Below are 21051 nucleotides of genomic sequence, written 5' to 3' on the forward strand. Positions count from 1 at the left end.
TCTGGTTGTTTTTTTGTTTGTTTGTTTCTTATTAGGTGGGAGAAAAAACAGAGGAAAGAAGAGTAGAAAGGGATATTCTTAAGGAAATGTTTCCCTTTGAAGCAGCTACACCAACAGGAATTAGGTATTCAGATACACTGAAACAATTATTTAGTGTATTCAATTAAGGCATTTTTATTTATTTATTTGTTCCCACCTTTACTGAGGTATATGTGACACATTAAAATGTATATATTTAGGGTGTACAACATAATTATTTTATATATACATACATAAACGAATTCTAATTTTTAATTCTTCACAAAATTACTGTACCTCTGCTCTCATAAGTAAGCTGTTCTTTTTGGGAGCACTTTAATTCTTCTAAGCACTAACTAGTTCATATTCTTGAAAGTTGAGTCAGTTTCAAAATTAACTTTGTTAAGCTGAAAGGTTGTAAATAAATCATTTACCTACTCTTTAATTCTTACTTCTAAATCTAAACTGAAACCTGGTAAGAAGGAAATCGGTTTTATTCCTGAGAGTCTCTCTTTTCTAATTGAAAAGACTGCTTTTAGATATCTGTTGAATTGTTTCCTGACTGAAGGAATCACAACCAAACTACCTTATTTTTTTCCTCTTATCCCCTAAATATATTAGCTTGAAAAACCTTTAAGAAGGCAAATTTAGTGAATATTTATAATACTCTGAATATTATTTTCTAATAAAAGATACAAATCTAACTCTTTAAATGAAAAATGTGTAGAAGTTTTTAAATAGGTTGACTGATGTCACTGTTTATATTATATGACAATTTTACCTCAAGGAATGTGTTTGGAATTAGGAGTGATAATGTCATTTTATGTTATTTAAGTTATGACTTTATCTAATATTTGTTTTTCTCTTCCTCCTTTCACTCCCAACAGTGCTAGTTGCCGCAGACCAATCAAAGGGGCTGCCGGCCGGCCATTAGAACTCAGTGATTTCAGGATGGAGGAATCTTTTTCGTCTAAATATATTTCTAAGTATGTTCCCTTGGCAGATGTCAAGTCAGAAAAGACAAAAAAGGGACGCTCCATTCCCATGTGGATAAAAATTTTGCTCTTCGTTGTCATAGCCTTTTTTTTGTTTTTGGTCTATCAAGCTATGGAAACCAACCAAGGAAATCCGTTCTATAAGTTTCTTTCTAATGACTCTAAAAAAGTCAACTGAATGATATCTCTTTGGCACATTCAGCTTGGTCTCCTATTTTTAATAACTATTAAAAAAATTTGTGTACACTTGACTCAAGAACAAAAAAAATGTGATTTCACCTCAGTAAATGTAGTATTCCATTGAAAAGCAAGCAAGATATATATAAATGGACTTCATTCAATGTTTTGGACTTCGGACTAGTAGGAGATCACTTCGTGCCATATGAATAATCTTTTTTAGCTCTGGAACTTTTTTGTAGGCTTTATTTTTTTAATGTGGACATCATTTCTTTTTTGAGAAAAAATGTATATTGTTTTTGTGTATTTGGGAAACAAGAAGGGCAAAACATGGTAGTATAATGTGAAGCTACACATTTAAATACTTGGAATTCTTACAGAAAAGATTTTAAGAATTATTCTCTGCTGAATAAAAACTAGAGACATCTGAAACGTGAAATTCGGTAAGAAAAAGTAACTTGAGATTGTAGTTTTGGTGACTGCAACAAAGTTTGGTGGTGTTTATGGGGAAAAGTACAGTGATAATCTCTTCTGTAACTTTTATTAATAGTAATGTTATTGTTGTAGCCCTATTGTACTCACTTTTTAAAAGATATCTAGTATTGTGAATGTCCTACTTTGGTAAGACCCATTTAAATGCAGTTGATTTTTAGCAGGGATCTATCGGTGCAACTTATACATGTTTTAGAGAACTGTTAGCTGGCTGTACATGTTTTTAAAGACTGTTTAGCTAGCTATAAGGCTATAATTAGAAACTTGTACTTTTTATTTACAGCAAAACATTTATTCTATCAATCCGTTACCAAAATATTTTTTAGATAAATAGGTGTGTGTGTGTTTAGAAGTGAGAAATTTTAAACACCAGTCTTAGGTTCCATTTGGATTCATTATTGAATTATCTTCTGTTACCAAAAATGCATTTTGCCAAGTTTTTTTTATCCTATATTTCCCAACATAATTTGATTTGAAAGTATGTGCTTTTAAAAGCAAAAAGTATGTGCTTTTAAACTACATAGTAAACTTTCCTTGGATACACAGTAGTTAATACATAAATTTTTAAACTCTGAAATTGAGGCGGGCATTATGATTTTTGTTTACTTTTGAAATGATTAACTTTATCTTTGTGGTTGATTTATTTTTTTTTAGCTAAAACTTACCTCATGTATAACTTTGTTCGGGAAAGTAGTAGGTAATTGAAATTTCAGTAGAATCAAGTAAAACAAAAATTTTGATTTAATCATGTGAGTTTCAACTTTACAGTCATTGACAATAAAGCACATTAAAAATGTGTTGTTTTTAAATATCTTCTGAAATAAAAAAGATACTTTTTAAAAAGGAAAAGCTGAAGATGTATATTTAGACCAGCACACAATTTTGATTTGCATCAGCCATAGTCTGATATTTAGCTTTTAGATATTTTGTAGACATTTTTCACTTTGCAGCTGACCAGAAATATTCGTAGGTCTGGTCTCTGCAGAGGCAGTGGGAAACTTACTCCTAGATCAGAAATGCTTGCCTCTCCAAGTAAAAGTGTTTTGAGATGAGCCACAGAGGGAGCACGTTTTATTCAGTGTTGCCTCTATACAGTAATAGCAGTCTACTTTTACTTTTTTTGTTTTTAAACTTTGATTCCCATATTGCTTTCAACCTTTTGTTTATAATTAGAAATTGTGAGAAACTGCATTTAATGTTCAGAAATGTGGGAAGATAAATCAGACTTAATATGTATGTGAGATCAATTTTCTAATAGGAAAGGTATGGTCCAAAATAGCAAAGTAGGACCAGGTAAAACATGTAGTCTTTTTTTTATTTTTTAAATGTGTACTTGGTCTTTTGTCTGTGTCTGTTTTATTCCACTAGAAAAAATGTGTCCTTGATGTAAATGCAAAGCATTTCTTCCTGATTAAAATTGTAGATGTAGACTTTACAATTTAATTCAATAATAAAAAAGTAATTAACCTCTAGTTTTGTCATTGCAATAAATACTTTTCAAATAGCACAAACTATAAGGTTTCCTGATAACGTTTTGTATGTGAGATTTATGGATCGTTGAATTTTAGTTCTCTTTTCAGTCTACTCCTTTATGTTTTGCTTCTAATCATCGTAGTAGTCTGGTCCTCTCTTGTTCCTAGGTAAGCAGTGTATAGGCATTATACTCACAGAATGTTGTAGGGAAGCTCTCAGAGGCACCTCTCTCACTTTCTACAGTATAGCAACTAATACTTTTCAGTCTACATTTCCTTTTTTCCTTCAGTTTTCCTGTCTTCGTACTCATCTATGGCGCTCGTGATTGTTAGTCTTGCTTTGAGACTAAGCAAAGATGTTGCTGCCATATATTCATCATGGAGCTGTGTTCACAAGTTGAAAATGCTTTTATCTCTCCATCATTCATGTGTCCCCCAAAGGTGATTTTATTTAAATTAGTGATTCTCAAGGTAATATGTACACTGTAATTAATTAGAAAGCAAGTAGCATCAAAGGCTTAAAATAACAATAAAGTATGCTTTATTGCATGCTTACTGTGTGCTAGATACTGTTCTATGTACTTGATATGTATTGACTCACTTAATCCTCAAGATAGTTCTATGAAATAGGTATTTTCTTATTCTCTCATTACAAATGAGGAAATTGGTGCTTGGAGGGGTTAAGAAACATGCCCAAATTTGCACAGCTGAGAAATGATGAGTCTGGTTGCATATGATAATGGCAGAGAGGACTTAAAAGACCGAAACTCTTACACAGACTCTGAACCAGTTCTCCTGTTCAGCCTTGCTCCTTCCACAGCTTTAGTGGTGCCTCTAAGTTCCAAACCTCTTTAAGGGATCTTTAAGGTTCACTTGTAGTTTTGTTTGTTTGTTTGTTTTTGTGGTACGCGGGCCTCTCACTGTTGTGGCCTCTCCTGTTGCGGAGCACAGACTCCGGATGCGCAGCCTCAGCGGCCATGGCTCACGGGCCCAGCCGCTCCGCGGCATGTGGGATCTTCCCGGACCGGGGCACGAACCCGTGTCCCCTGCATCAGCAGGCGGACTCTCAACCACTGCACCACCAGGGAAGCCCCTCACTTGTAGTTTTAATCTTTGTCTGTAGCCATTTAACTTTGAGCCTTCTTACCCTTAATTTGTTTTCTATTTATTATTCTGTTTTCCATCTTCATACAGTTTTTTGCAACATATTGTCTTCTGATGTCTCACTTCTCTTCCATTCATGTAGTTGGTCTGTCGCTTTGAATTAGCAGTCACTGAGAGCTATTCAGAGTTCATATAGTATTCCCACCAAAGATTTAGGAAGAAAGCAGAGAAGGAAACATGGAGTTTTTAGTGTAGGGAGACCCAGAACAGATCAATTCTGTTATGTTCTGGTATAAAGTCATTAGTTGAACTGACACTTCATGACATTTATGCTATGTTCCCAGCTCTTTGAAATTGATTGCTTGTAAAATTTTACACCCACTTGAAGGAATATTTATTCATTGCCTCCTGTGCCAGGTATAATGTTTGGCAATACTGGATGCAGTTTTTTGTTTTTGCAGTACGCGGGCCTCTCACTGTTGTGGCCTCTCCCGTTGCGGAGCACAGGCTCCGGACGCGCAGGCTCAGCGGCCATGGCTCACGGGCCTAGCCGCTTTGCGGCATGTGGGATCTTCCCAGACCGGGGCACGAACCCGTGTCCCCTGCATCGGCAGGCAGATTCTCAACCACTGTGCCACCAGGGAAGCCCTGGATGCAGTTTTAAGAATATCTTTGGGTATTCTTTGGGGGAGGTTTTTGGGGTCAAAAACATTTGTCCCATTAACTAATAGCAACATAGGTTTACTTAGATGTTTAAGTATTGCATTAATGGGGGACTTCCCTAGTGGTCCAGTGGTTACGACTCCCCACTCTCAGTGCAGTGGTCCTGGGTTCAATCCCTGGTCAGGGAAGTAGATCCCACATGCCACAGCAAAAATATCCTGCATGCCTCAACTAAAAATCCCATAATGCCACAATTAAAGATCCCGCACACAGCAACGAAGATCCCTCATGCTGCAACTAAGACCCAACACAGCGAAATAAATAAAAATTTTAGATCTATTGTATTAATTGTTCTTCAGCTAATTAAGAGGAATTAGTAATGTTTAACCCTTGTAAATCAAAGAACCAAAAATTTGTCAGCTTGTTTGGAATAAATCAAAGCTGACTATGAAAATAAAATCCTAATCAAATGCGTTTATGCTAGACCAGTACTGACTTTGTTGTCCAGAATTTAACACATTGATCTCGTGGTAGTGAATAATTTGAAATTGTGAAGCAGTGTAAAGTGTACTTATTTTATTTGTCCCACCGACAGAAACTGTAGTCAGCTTCTGGTTTGATTGGGAGATGTAAGTTATCTATTGCTTAATAGCAATTAACCTCAAAATTTATCAGCTTAAAACAATTATTGTAGTTTTTATGTGTCAGAAATCAGGGAGCAGGACTTCCCTGGTGGCGCAGTGGTTAGGAATCCACCTGCCAATGCAGGGGACACAGGTTCAATCCCTGGTCCAGGAAGATCCCACATGCTGCAGAGCAACTAAGCCCATGCTCCACAACTACTGAGCCTGTGCTCCACAACAAGAGAAGCCACCGCAATGAGAAGCCTGCGCACCACAACAAAAAGTAGCCCCTGCTCACCACAACTAGAGAAAGCCCGCACACAGCAACAAAGACCCAACACAGCCAAAAATTAAGGGAGCGACTTAGCTGTGTTGTTCTAGCTCAAGACCTCATGACTTTGTAGTTAGTTGTCAGTGATATAATCTGAAGGTCCAACTGGGGCAGAATGTGCTCCCAAGCTCACAGGGTAGTTGGCAGGCCTCAGTTCCTTACAGGCTGTTGCCTGGAGACATCATAGGTTACCTGAGTGCCCTCATGACATGGCAGCTGGCTTCTCCTCCCAGGATAATCCAAGAAAATGCACCCATGATTGGAGCCACAGCATTTATACAACCTAATCTTGGAAACGATATACCATCACTTTTGCCATATTCTATTGGTTTTAGGTCAAATGGGGAAGGAACGACACAAGAATAAATACCCAGGAGGCAGAGGTGATTGGGGCTCTTCTTGGAGTTTGGCTACCACAACTATCTTAATCTGAGGGGTTATATAGATATTTAGTTTGGACATGCTGTATAGCATTTGAAAACAGTGTTCAGTATTGCTTTGGAATGTATACAGACATTTCTTTGGAATGTTCACTTTGATCTGTCCATCATTCCGAAGCATTATATATAAAATTAAATATGAATGAAAAGCAGTGAGACTAGAGAGGGGGGTAGATTTGAGTTATCTTGCAGAGGTAAATTTAACAGACTTGATTAATATATGGTCAGAGAGAGAGAAGTAAAAAATTACCTGGAGATTTTTTACTTGGCTGGCCTAGTGGAAGGTGGTTCCAGTCACTGAAAGAATTCTAAAAGAAGACTATGGGGGAAAGAAGATAGACTTTGAATACATTCAATCTGATATTTCTGTGAGAAATTGTAGCAACAATATTTGACCCATAGTAAGCACTCGGACACTGTGTGAATAAATCCAAATGGAGGTCATCTGTTGGCAATTAGGTAACTATCTGAAGCTTAGGAGAGAAACTAGAAACACTTGGAAGTCCTTAGCAAATAGATATATTCAGAATGATGGAAATATATAAGATTATACACAGATTTGGAAGTGAGAAAGAGCTAAGGATGAGAGTATCAGTGTTTAGGGATGGGTAATCAAGGAAGACCAAGAGAATGCAGTGTCATTGAAGAGGGCATTTTAAGAAGAGTGGTCAACAGTTATGCTAAGTAAAATGGGGGCATAGAATGATGTCTACTAAATTTAGGTGACTGGTGAGAATAATTTCAGTGTTAAGGCAGGGGCAGATGTGTAGACAACTCTAAGAGAACAAGGCAGTAGCTTGAGAGTTGGCAGTATGTCAAGAAAGGCGGGCGTTTCCCTGGTGGCACGGTGGTTAAGAATCCGCCTGCCAATGCAGGGGACACGGGTTCGAACCCTGGTCCGGGATGATCCCACATGCTGCAGAGCAGGTATGCCTGTGAGCCACAACTACTGAGCCCAAGGGCCACAACTACTGAAGTCTGCACACCTAGAGCCCGTGCTCCGCAACAAGAGAAGACACCGCAGTGAGAAGCCCACGCACTGCAACGAAGAGTAACCCCCACTCGCCGCAACTAGAGAAAGCCCGTGCACAGCAACAAAGACCCAATGCAGCCAAAAATAAATATAAATAAATTTTTCTTTTTAAAAAGGCATTTGTGGGCTTCCCTGGTGGCGCAGTGGTTGAGAGTCCGCCTGCCGATGCAGGGGACATGGGTTCGTGCCCCGGTCAGGGAAGATCCCACATGCCGTGGAGCGGCTGGGCCCGTGAGCCATGGCCACTGAGCCTGCGCGTCCGGAGCCTGTGCTCTGCAACGGGAGAGGCCACAACAGTGAGAGGCCCGCATACCGCAAAAAAAAAAAAAAAAAAAAAGGCATTTGTTTCCAAAATGAGAGACCATGCAGCCATACATAGATCAAGAAACCATATTACCAATCCCCCAGAGATTCTCAATCTCCCTTCTAGTTTCTATCCCTCTCCAACCCTCCACCTAGAATAACCACTGTGCTAACATAACACCATGGATTTTTGTTGTTGTTGCTTTATTAATAAAATCATACATTATTTACTCCTTTGAGTGGCTTTCACTTTGCATTGTGTTCATGAGATTAATCCGTGTATGTAATGATAGATTTTTGTCACTGCTATATTTCACTGTGTGGATATAGCATAACATCCATTTAACTTTTAATCAGCACTTGGGTAGTTTGAAGGATTGGGCTATTACCAAAAATACTGCTGTAAACATTTCTGTACATGTCCTTTGTGTGTATATACGTGTAGTTCTGTCTCTTCATTTTGTTACAGGGTTTGCTTATGTACCAGTTGTCCATCTTTCATAATGATTTGTGGAAGTTCTTTATGTGTTCTGGACTCTAGCCCTTTGTCAGTGTATCAGATTCTAATCAGGAGGCAAAAATGACATCAGTTACTTGAACAGAAATACTTTAAAGAATTATTAACCAGTCATAAAGTTAGGTAACTGAAAGAGTGACAAAAGAATTTTGAAGTATTATGGAGAGAGCACTGCAGCAACTATAGAACCTAAGGTCAAGAGAAAGAAGAGGTTGGAATTATTAAAACTTAGAAGCTTGGGGCAGGAACCCTTGGGGCTGAAACTCAGACCTCTGAAGAGGGCATTCTGCCACCTGAAGGGAGAGGAAAGGCACAAAGAAACTCCACACTGGATTCTGAAACTGATACAGAAACTGTAGCACCACAGAGAAGAAACATCGCTGGGTTGATACTCAGAGGAGCTGCAAGAAGATAGTCCACAGGAAGGACAAATCTCCTTTCTCCAGCCTTTCAGTCTCTAGCAACCACTATCAGCAGAGCCTAACAGGAAACCAGCCTGCAAAGTAGAAGTGTGGTTGCAGAGTCCTAACCTCAGCATCACAAAGCAGAATATGTAAGGGGTTGCTTTTGGAGCCAAGAGACAAGAATTGGTACAAGGCAACTGACCAAAATTAACTCGAGAAAAAATAATAGTACTATATCTATTAAACTGAATGTGTAATTTTAAACTTCACACAAAACTCAATGATAGCATTCACTAATGAATTCTATCAAAATGTAAGGAAGACATCATACTAATCTTATACTCCCAGAGAATAGAAATAAACACTTCTCAACTTGTTCCATGCAATTCTGTCAGTGAAAGGATGATTTTTAAAATAGTGCTGGAGAAATTAGATCTCCATATAGGAAAAAGATTAACCTTGACCTCTAACTCACACTGTGCAGAAAAAATTAATTTGAGGTGGATCATTGACCTAAATGTGAAAGCTAAATCAAGCCTCTAAATAGAAACCATGAGAATATCTTTCTGACCTTAGAGTTGGCAAACATTTCTTTTAAAAGACCCAAAAAAGTACTAACCAATTAGTAAATTGGATTACATACTAAGAAGTGTGAATCAAAAGACACTTAGAAAACAGGACAAAGAATGGTAGAAGATATTCCCAATACATATATCTGACAAAGGACTTAATCAGAATGTTTTGAAAAGTCCCACAGATCAATAAAAAGACAACTCAAACAAAAAACTAAAAAAAGCCTGAAAATCTCATCACAAAAGGAAATATCCAAATAAGCATTTGAAATTGTGGTTAAAGGCTGACAGCAGCAAGTGTGAAAAAGCTAATGGAGCAACTGAAACTGCAACAGCATTACACTGGAATACTATTTGGTAGTATCTACTAACGCTAAACATGCCTATCCCGTGACCTAGCAATTCCACTCAGGTATTTACCCAAGAGGCATGAAAACATAACCACAAAAAAGACTTGTTAAATGCTCATAATAATGTTTGATTCATAATTGCTCCCAACTGGAAATAGTTCACATGTCCATCAACAGTAGAACAGATAATCTGTAGAATACTCTTATAATGCAATACTATGTTGCAATAAGCAAACTACAGCTACATGTAACAATGTGGATGAATTGCACAGACATAATGTTAAAACAATCCTGGGGCGAAAGTATTTAGTGTATGATTCAGTCCAAAATTCCTAAAGTAGGAAAACAGGCAAAAATATTCTATGGTGATAGAAGAACAAGGCATACATACCTTTGGGGAAGGGTAGGTATTAGCTGAACATGAAGGATTCTTTTGCAGTGATAGAATGTTCTATGTATCTTGATCTAGGTTGTGGTTAACAAGGGTATATACATATGTAACCAAGAGTTCCATCAATCTATACACAAGATTTTGTGCAATGTACTGTGTTTTAAACCTCAATAAGTAAAACAAAAAAATATTTCTTATCAAAGAGATTGAGAAAATTAATTTAAAATTAATGCAGCTTTCATCTATTAATGGTCTTTTAATCTCATTTTTATTCATTGCCCATTTGTATTTTTGCCCACTTTTGGTAGTTGGGAGACTTGGATCTTATTGACAGGTGGGATCATTTTAATATTTTAAGTTTATATTTCAAATTTTTCCTAGCCTCTTTCTATTGGTCTACAGTATTTTTGTCTATTGTTAGTAAAAAAAAAACATTGCTTTTCACATCTGTCTCTGGACATGACAGAATAACCAGTAACAGATTTGTCCTTCCATTGTAAAAAGTTAGAAAACTAGGCAAAATATCAATATATGAAACAACTGCCTTTCGACATTGGATACCAGACAGTATGTAACTGATCCCTGAGAGAAGAGAAACAAAAGTAGCCATACAATTACACTTTTTTCCTACAGCACTTTCCAGCTGGTGACAAAAGGAGGGTGAGTCTGAAGCAGAGCACAGGGTCTCTGGTTAGTTGAAGACACAGAAATCAAAGTTCAAGGAGGCTAAGGCAGTTAGAATTTGTGGGAAAGAGTAACGGGAAAGGGAACTATGCAGGAAAAGAGCTCCAGAGATTTGCATAGGAGTCTCTTGAGTCTGGCTAAATACCAAACTGTGTGCATAGGTTGAAGAACACCTCCCCAGAGGCTCTGAGCTCAACACTTTCCAGAACTCACACAGGGCTGGGAGACATTCTCATCACAAAAAGCCAGAGTGGAAAGACCTTGTAAAATGCCCAGGATATTTAGTATAGATCCCAGAAGGGCCACAACTGAGTAGTACTAAAAAAGCTGTAGAATAAAAGCTACTCTAGATACATCCTAACAGAACTTAAAAATAAGCTTTGAAAGGATTAAGCTGACCTCCTAGTAAATTAAGTCTTCCAGAACACAGTTGAACACTCTTCAAAGGAAGACAATAAAATGCACTCTCAGTAATATTCACAATATCAAGCATCCAGTAAAATATTAAATAGAGATGCAAAGGAGCAGGAAAATGTGACCTATAAGCAGAAAATAAGTCAATAGACAGACCAAGAAATGATTCATTACTAAGTTTACTCAAAAAGTTAAAAACATGAACATAATGATGAAAGTAATGGGAGCTACAAAAAAAAAACAGAAAAAAAACTTCTGGAGATGAAAAATTACAATATCAAAACATAATTTTATTGGATGGACTTAGCAGATTAGACAGTGCAAAAGAAGATGAATGAACCTGAAGACAGAGCAGTACAATTATCCAAACTGAAACACAAAGAGGAAAAGCCTCAGTGACCTGTGAGATGATATCAAGCAGTCTTTCATACATGTAATGGGTATACCAGAAGGAGAGGAGAGAGAGCAGAAAAACCATTTGAAGAAATGATGGATGAAATTTTACTAAATTTCACAAAAACTATAAACCCAGTCATGTGAGTAGTACCAAAGTCAAGATATAAAATATTTCTATCACCCCAGAAAGTTCCCTTATTGACCCTTTGTAATCAATCTCCTGCCCCCAACCCCATACCCTGGCAAGAACTGCTTTTTGTTTCTACAGTTTTGCCTTTTCCAGAGTGACATAAATTAACCAGACACTTTGTAGCCTTTTGAGTCTGGCTTCCATCACTCAGCACACTGGTTCTCAGCTGGTGATTTTGCACCCCAGGGGACACTTGGCAATGTCTGGAGATTTTTAGTTGTTACAGCTTTGTTTGGGGGAGGGCACTAATGGGTAGAGGCCAGGGATGCTGCTAAACATCCCACAATACACAGGACAGCCCCCACAACAAAGAATTACCAGGCCTAAAATGTCAGTAGTGCTGAAGCTGAGAAACTTGACTTAGACGAAATCTTCTGAGAATTGTCTCATTTAATTTGTTCCTTTTACTTTGGAATGGGATTTTTATGTCCTTATTTCCAACTTACACGTCTCATTTGCTCAAGTGTGTGTTCAAATCTTTTGACCATTTTTAAAAGTAGTTGAGGGACTTCCCTGGGGGTCCAGTGGGTAAGACTCCGTGCTCCCAACGCAGGGGGCCCAGTTCGATCCCTGGTTGGGGAACTAGATCCCACATGCATGCCGCAACTAAGAGTTCGCATGCTGCAACTAAGAGTTCGCATGCCACAACTATGAGCCCACATGCCGCAATGAAGACCCGGAGCAGCCAAAAAAAGAAATACAAAGCACTATTATCTCCATTCTATATGAATCTAACTTCATGGGAATATATTTTATAGTATATACAATTTATGTAGCATATATCAATTTCTTGATTTTTCCCTCTTTTAATGTTGATTGGAAAATTCGAATTGTTCCATGAAATAGATAACCCTTAAAAGAAAAAAAAAATGCTGAGAAGCCAATATGCATTTGGATGAAAAGAAAGTTAGATTGGTAAAAATCAAGAAATTTTTTATAGATTAAAAGATTTAATCTTAGGCATTATTTAAAACAAACAAAGGATACTGTATGTACAGTCCCAACTGTTCTAGTAAGAGCTTGCCTTCTGTTGAGTAGAAGTCCTCTTCCCTTCCCAGTCAGGATAGATTTATGGGTACAGGTTGGAGAAAAGTTTGGGACAGGTGAATTACTCTGTGTAAATAAAGGAAATGAATAAAGGAGGGGAGAGGGCCACTGCATGTGGAGAGAGGGAAGAAGTGAGAATTCTCAGGGCAGAGCAGCCCAAAAGGGTCTTTGGGAGAGAAAGAATGACTAGGAGATTTTTATTTTATTTGCTCTGAGGAGTGCTGTGCAGCTCTTTCGTTATCAGACTAAAAATGTCTTTGATCAAGGCTACATTGCTCACCAATTCTTTTTTTTTTTTAGTATATTCAAAATTGCTAGCTAGTCATATTTTTTAAATTTTTTGTACAATTTTTAAAGGTTACTTTCCGTTTATAGTTTTACAAAGTATTGGCTGTATCCCTCGGGTTGTACAACACATCCTTGAGCCTGTCTTACAACCAATAGTTTGTAACCCCCACTCCCCACCCCTATGTTGCCCCCCTTCCCCCAATAACCACGAGTTTGTTCTCTATATCTGGCTCACCAATTCATTTTTGTGAACGTGAACAATTTTGAGTGAAGTTAAAGGTGAGACTGGTTCTCTGGGTTGAGGAAAGGCAAAAACAGATTACACAGGGGAGCTGGACTTGAGGACAGAAGAGACCAAGAGTGTATAATTTCTTGGAATTTAGCAAAAATTCCTAGGAGAACTTCAGACTGTGGAATTAGTGAAGTATGAATTTAGATCCCCAAGGAGTAAATAATCCGGCAAATATCTGACTTATAGCTGGGAGATATATACATATATATTAAAAAATACATATATGTATATACATATATATATATATATGTCTCCAATCCGTGGCCACTGAACCACTGTATTTGGTAGTTTAACCTAGAGCCATCTGCCATACCTACATAGATGTCTGAATGTATGTCAAAAGATTATTGGGTTGGGCTTCCCTGGTGGCGTGGTGGTTGGGGGTCCGCCTGCTGATGCAGAGGACACGGGTTCGTGCCCCGGTCCGGGAGGATCCCACATGCTGCAGAGTGGCTGGGCCAGTGAGCCAAGGCCACTGAGCCTGCGCGTCCGGAGCCTGTGCTCTGCAACGGGAGAGGCCACAATAGTGAGAGGCCCGCGTACCGCAAACAAACAAACAAACAAACAAACAAAAAAAACATAAAAAAACCAAAAAAACATGTTGTGGGCCAAATAAAACAAGCCTGTAGGCTGGATTTCGGCTAGGGGCTGGCTAGCTTCTTCTCCTGGCTTCTTCTTTTCTCAGCCAGTCCAAGGAGAAGCTGAACTCAGAGTTGTCCATGGGAAGAATTATATCCTGCTGCCTCCACTGTCCAACCCTAAAACATTCATGGCTGTGCACAAGTGAACACACCCAACCATAAGAAATGGGAGGAATAGTTCCACTTGTATGGGTGACATCGGGTGTGGAGATGTGTGTGTTTGTGAGCGCCCGTGTGCGCGTGTGGTGAGGGCTGAGCTATCCACTGGGAGTAGGTTGGAGTATGTCTCCCTGAGTGCCACCTCCAGATGTCTCTGCCCAGGGTCCTGATGTTCACACAGAGCTTGAGCTCCCATCTCCTGCTCTCTCCCTACCCCTCATTTCTGTCCCTAACCAGGTGCTGGGGTCACAGCCCCAGATGTGTTACGCTCATCTCAAGTCCTCCTGTCCAACTTGATTCTGGTTCCCCTTATCTGCTTTAAAAAAAAAAAAAAAAAGAATCCTCCTGCCAATGCAGGGGTCACGGGTTCGATCCCTGGTCCAGGAAGATCCCACATGCAGCGGAGCAACTAAGCCCAGTGCACCACAGCTACTGAGCCCTAGAGCCCGAGGGCCACAACTACTGAAGCCCGCATGCCTAGAGTCCGTGCTCCACAACAAGAGAAGCCACCGCAATGAGAAGCCCGCGCACCGCAACAAAGAGTAGCCTCCGCTCGCCGCAACTAGAGACAGATTGCGCACAACAACGAAGACCTGCAGCCAAAAATAAATAAATAAATTTATTTTTTAAAAAGAATGTCTCTGATATTTTCACTCAGGTGACTTCTAATTTCCCAATATTCGACAAACAGAATTTTTGTTTTGTGTACAGAGGTCCCTTCTAAACCATTTTATACTATTATACCTTGAGTTAGGCAGCTTTGATTTGAAGAGTTCTTAATAATTTTAAAATTTACAGATGAATTCAAAATTTCCCAATTTTTCTCATTATAAACTATGTAAAGTTTACAGTAAATTTTTAAAGCAACCAAACGTAACTATTTTTATACTGCAGTGTGAACTGCTGTAGTGAATTCTAATCCAGCTAAAACATGTACAGTGAGAACCCCCCAAAATACCACATTTTGCACTGTAATCTAAAAAATCATAATAAGTATTAATAAGCAGATTTTGGTTAGACTCTTTACTTCAGGACTTTAAAAATAGTACCTAGTCATATGGCCACAAGCTATCTCAGAAATAATATCCCAGAATCTAAATAATTTTACCAAAAGGGGACACTAGATGTCACTGTGGAACTCACTGTAGTCTGTAATATATCCTACTGTCAGAAAGCTTTAACCAAGTAGTGGGTCACCTGAAAGTAACAGTTGAAATGTTGAGTTGCTATTATTGCATGCTGGATGGAAAATGCAATACAGCTTCAATCCTTATGTTCATACCATTACACTAAAATGAGCATGAAGGTAGCGTAATAGAAAATCAGTAAATAGGAAATAAGTGGCCTTAATTTGGGCTTATTATTTCCAATATAATATAACTTGATTATCAAGGTTTTTAAATCAGTTTAGGATAATTTAATTTCTACTGACAACATAACTCTTTCATTAAAACAGGAGCCCTTTACTTTATTAACTTGCACATAGTAAACCCTGAAATATCCAGAAACATCAGGGTAATCTAGTTCTCTACCCCCTAGGCAACCAGTCTTGGGTTTTGTGTGTATATCTTTCCAGAGATGTTACATAGACACACAGAAACATACACAATATTACACGGATGGTACTATATTCTCTCTATATATGCCTTACTTTTTCACTTAATGGTATTTTGCAGATCTTTATACACCAGTACAAAAGGGTCCAGTTTTATCTATCTATCAGTCTATCCACAGTTACCAAGTATTCCATGTATAGCTGTACCAAAATTTGTTTTTTAACCCTATTGGTGTACTTACTGCATTGTTTGCACTCTGTTGTAGTTATAAATAATGCCACAATGAATCCTCTTGTACATACATAGTTTTGCACAAGTGTTGTAAGTGTGAGATAAATTTCCAGAAGTGAGATGACTGGACCAACGAGTACGTGCATTTGTGATTTTTGATAGATGGACATTGTCAGGACAATATGTCTTGATAAGCTAAGGTATTCTTGCTCTCTTACTCTCTCTACACCCTCTCTTAGCTGTGTGTGTGATAAACAAAGATATATGTAAACGGGTACCATGTAAAGTTGTTTAATCCTAAGTGGGGCTGGAGCCAGCTGTATATTTTCAGTTTATGATTTTTTTCTAGTTTTTCCTCTTATTATCTATTATCTGTCCCTCCTTTTAGCTGTCAATTGACTTGTTTGTAACAGCTTCCTGCCTACCCTCTCCTAATTTTCATCTTCTAATCTTTCAGTGCCTTAAGAAGCAGATCTAAAAGTTTATTAGGTTTCTGTCAAGAAAAGATCAAACGACATTCACTAACTGTATGATTTGTTTCTCAAACCAGAGATTGAATTCTACCTCTGTTTCAAATTTGTAATCTGAGTTATTCAGATTATTTTAGTAGTGCCAAATAATAAAATACTCAACCATTCATTTTGAATTAACACCTCAGACTTTATAGAATGTCAGTACTGTTTCAGTCTCAGTAAAAAGGAATGACATTTACTGAAATCACGTCCTAGCTATTTAGAAAATTGTGAAAACAGGACAGTCTTGAAAAAAGGGACGCTGAAAAATTTTGACTAAACTGTTGGCTCCTAAATGTTTCTAATACAATATAAAACATCAAGGTGAAGAGTAGGACACATAAGACTATTTTAAGCTATGAATCTGCAGCATAAGTGGCCATAACAAATGAATACAAAGAATGTAACTGCTATTTAGTGATCCTCGAACTTAAAATTGGAACCATATTTCAAGTAGGTTTCTCTTGGCAGCATGTAAACCATTCAGCAAATATTTATGGAACACTTCCCTATGCATCTTTGGCACTCTAGGTGCTGAGAACCCACTGATAAGCAAAACAGATCTTTGCAGAACTTAGGATCTTATAGAAATGTAAAGGAGGTAGATGCTTTCTCAACCTGAGCAAATGGGACCTAATTCATTTCTGCAGTTAAAACGCCCAAAATAGGGCTTCCCTGGGGGCGCAGTGGTTAAGAATCCACCTGCCAATGCAGGGGACACGGGTTCAATCCCCGGTCCGGGAAGATCCCACATGCTGCGGAGCAACTAAGCCCGTGCACCACAACTACTGAGCCTGTGCTCTAGAGCCCGTGAGCCACAACTACTGAGCCCTGTACCACAACTACTGAGCCCGTACGCCTAGAGCCCGTGCTCTGCAACAAGAGAAGCCACCACAACGAGAAGCCCGCGCACCACAACGAAGAGTAGCCCCCGCTCTCTGCAACTAGAGAAAGCCTGTGTGCAGCAACGAAGACACAATGCAGACAAAAATAAGTAAATTTATTTTAAAAAATGCCCAAAATAAGTAGGTTCAATAATGTAAGCCCTTCCTTAAGAAAGGACTAGGTTCCTGGGCCTCCCTGGTGGCGCAAGTGGTTGAGAGTCCGCCTGCCGATGCAGGGGATACGGGTTCGTGCCCCGGTCTGGGAGGATCCCATATGCCGCGGAGCGGCTGGGCCCGTGAGCCATGGCCGCTGGGCCTGCGCATCCGGAGCCTGTGCTCCGCAACGGGGGAGGCCACAACAGTGAGAGGCCCGCATACCGCAAAAAGGAAAAAAAAAAAAAAAAAAAAAAAAAAAAGGACTAGGTTCCTAAATACTATTACTCTGTAAAAGGAACCAGGGATTCATGGAGAAATGACTGATTCGAAGACTAGGGCATGAAAAAAAACAAATGACCCAGGAATATCTTGCCTTGGAAAGCAAGGATATGCGCAGGAAGTGATGGGACATGTTAAAAGAACAAGAAGTCAGCCTGAAGGGACTTTCACTGGGATAATTTGAACATCAAAATAACAGTAATGTATTATAACCCAGAATCCAGAGTCTATACTGATAGTAAATAAATTTTTTTAAAAGGGAAGCTCAAAAAAAAAAAAAAAGGGAAGCTCATTCTTTTTTTTTTTTTTTGCATTACATGGGCCTCTCACTGCTGTGGCCTCTCCCGTTGCGGAGCACAGACTCCGGACATGCAGGCTCAGTGGCCATGGCTCACGGGCCCAGCCGCTCCGTGGCATGTGGGACCCTCCCGCACCGGGGCATGAACCCGTGTCCCCTGCATCGGCAGGCGGACTTTCAACCACTGCGCCACCAGGGAAGCCCGGAAGCTCATTCTTAAAGTAGAATGGGCAACTAAAAAAATGTAGAAGGAACAAGAATTTAGAAAATTACCATTTTCAACCACCATAGTAGTCACTCAGGCAAGAATCATCAATGGATGTGAAAATGAGTGGGTGTGAGATTTTTCAGAAACAGGCTATTGACATAGTCTCAAAAGTATCAAAACTATCTCCCCACAAATTGCTTATGAATTACAAAGGGAAAAATAATAACTTTACAGTGAAGAAGCTTGAAGGACACTACCTTAAACCAAGTGATCAAAGGTAATCTCACCAGTAATGGTACAAATCAACCACAAATGCCTCCCAAAGCAGGGCACTGAGGAGAATACATCACTTACATGGCCCCCCTTCCTTCCTTCCTTCCCTAAATGCACAACTTTAATCATGAGGAAACATCAGAGAGGGAAATTTTACAAAATAGCTGGCCTGTACTCTTTAAAACTGTTCATGTCGTGAAAGACTAAGAAATACTGAGAAACTTATAGAGCAAAGGGAGCTAAAGAGACATGACCTCTAAATGCAACATGTCATCTTGGTTCAGATGTGGACCAGAAAAAAGGCATTATTATAAAGGACACAATTGGCATAATTGGCAGATTTTGAATGTGTATTGTATATTATATTATCAAAGTTAAATTTCCTGATTTTGATAATTTTACTATGATTGTATAAGAAAATAGTGCTTCTTCTTAAGAAATGCACTCTGAAGTATTTAGGGGTAAAACAGTATAAGTCTGCAACTTACTCTCAAATGGTTCAAATTATAAAGATGGACTGATGGATGGACAAAAAAGAATCTATTAAAGCAATTGCGGCAAAATGTTAAAAACTGGTAAATCTAGATGAAGTACATCTTTGTACCATTCTTCCATATTTTCTGTAAATTTGAAATTATTTCAAATTTTTCAAATATTTCAAATTATTTCAAATTTTAAAATAATTATAATTAAAGAAGGAAGCACAGAGCTATACCTTGTACTGCAGTTATTTAATGAACACATACTAACAATCCAAACGCTTACAAGGGCCACCAGGAAAGAGCACGTTAGCCTTTGGACTAGAAGTGACTATTATAGAGACATGACCCTGCTAACTACTAACTATTGCTAGAAAAAGTATCTTTAAATCAGCTAATCCAAAACTGAAATCATTTTTTATAGATGACTGCCACATTTAACATTGTATATCCAAGGGCTACATATAAGTTTACTCATTTTTATCCTGGTCAACCTCATTGTTATTCTCCAAGAATGTTCATCAGGAAGTTACATTGTTATCTAAATATAGATAGAATCTATGCAAATGTGTCTACATTGGGTGCAGATGAGACTAGGGGCTCATCCCTGAATGAGTCCCTGAATATCCATATCCATCTTACCTTTCTCCTATACAGTCCTATACATCTGGGTGCTGTCATGAGATTAATTCTCAATCAAGCAACATGAGCAGAAATGGCGTTTTACTTTCACTCTGAGGCAGCTGAGAGAGGGTGTAACTTTTCCTTGTTGCATCTCATCTTTTGGCCAAACCTGCAGCAGTCATGTGTTGAGATGGCAGAGCCATAAGATTAAAACACCTTTGATCCCTGAGTCACCACTTGGAGGAGAACTCCCTGGAGAACCACTCAATCAGCATTAAACTTTACAGAAGCAAGAAGTACACTTTTATTGTTACACTGTTAAGATTTGGAGTTAATTTGTTAATAATGATAGCCATAGCTGTTTTCCATTCCTCTTCCTCTTCTCCTTCTATTTTTCTTTTCTTTAAAAAGCATTGGTTGGTTTCTTTTCTTTAATTTCTTGGTTTCTATTCTTCATTTCAGGCAACCAGGGCCAGTGGGCTCTGTAAGGTTTATGACAGGGAGACAGCTGGCAGGATTGGGAAGCTGGATATAACCAGAAGGAATAAGCAAATAAGAGACAATACATTGAAGGTAATGAAAACCAGAGAAGGGAGTTACAGATGTGGAAAGGAAAAAAAAAAAAAAAAAGGCTAGAATGAATTCTGGGGAATTCTGATTTGGAATTGGCAGTATTTGTGTGCACTCATGGTTTTTAAAAGAGGATATAATTAATGATAGATAGATGGATTGATACAAATGTGTATATATGTATGTATGTATATATACTGAGAAAACCTAGAAGCAATAACACAGAGCCTTGTTATGCATATTTTGCTCCCAGATCTTGGTTCTAAATGCTATTCTCTTAACAGAACCAAAGCTCTTTGGAGAAATGGCTGATTCCAGGGCTGGGGCAGAAAAAGTATAAGGTGAGCCTTGAACATCTTGCTGTACCAGAAAGTAACAAAGTGCTCAAAAAATGATGGGGACTAGTAAAAAGAATACAAGATCAGCTTAAAGGGGTTCCCACTGGCCAAATCTGGGACAACATAAGCATCAAATGAAATAATGTTAGTATTAGATAATTCATTGAATAAAACAGGAATCCATTAGTCCATACTGATACAAATAAATGAAGAATGAACTAAATAAGAAGAGAAAGGAAAGCACTTCCTCGCAGAAGAATAAATGTAGGACTGATGGAGTTAGAAAATCACTATTTGGCAATTATCACAATAGTAATTGATTCAGGCAACAATCACTGACAAATGTGAAAATCAGTAGGTGAAAGTTTGTTGAAGAACAGAATACTTAGGTAGTCTCAAAGTATCTCCGCACAAATTACATATTAATTACAGATAAAGATAGTCACTTTACAATGAAGAAACTGGGCAGATGCCACCTTGATCAAGTGATCAAAGTTCCCCTCATCAGTAATAAGACAAATCAACATCATGTGCCTTCTGATATGATACTCCGAAAAGAACAAGAAATCATTCCTATGATATTCCTGCCCTAAATGCATACTCTGTATCTAATCATGAGAAAACATCAGAGATGCCCAATTCAAGTA

At 38.4% G+C, this 21051-nt stretch overlaps 1 protein-coding gene across 2 annotated transcripts in view; it reads left to right on the forward strand.

Moving 5' to 3' along the window:
• TMPO (thymopoietin) overlaps positions 1–3154 on the forward strand; it is a 28829-nt gene extending 25675 nt beyond the window's left edge. For both annotated transcript variants that reach the window (XM_082634445.1, XM_082634446.1), the window contains 2 exons: positions 36–124; positions 906–3154. In XM_082634445.1, the coding sequence (XP_082490571.1) occupies positions 36–124; positions 906–1191 (375 nt within the window). In that variant the 3' untranslated portion in view covers positions 1192–3154. The remainder of the gene's footprint in view (positions 1–35; positions 125–905) is intronic.
• The last annotated feature ends 17897 nt before the right edge of the window (positions 3155–21051 follow it).

Source organism: Mesoplodon mirus (assembly GCF_964341445.2).
Source record: "Mesoplodon mirus genome assembly, chromosome: 11".
Classification (NCBI taxonomy): Eukaryota; Metazoa; Chordata; class Mammalia; order Artiodactyla; family Ziphiidae; genus Mesoplodon; species Mesoplodon mirus.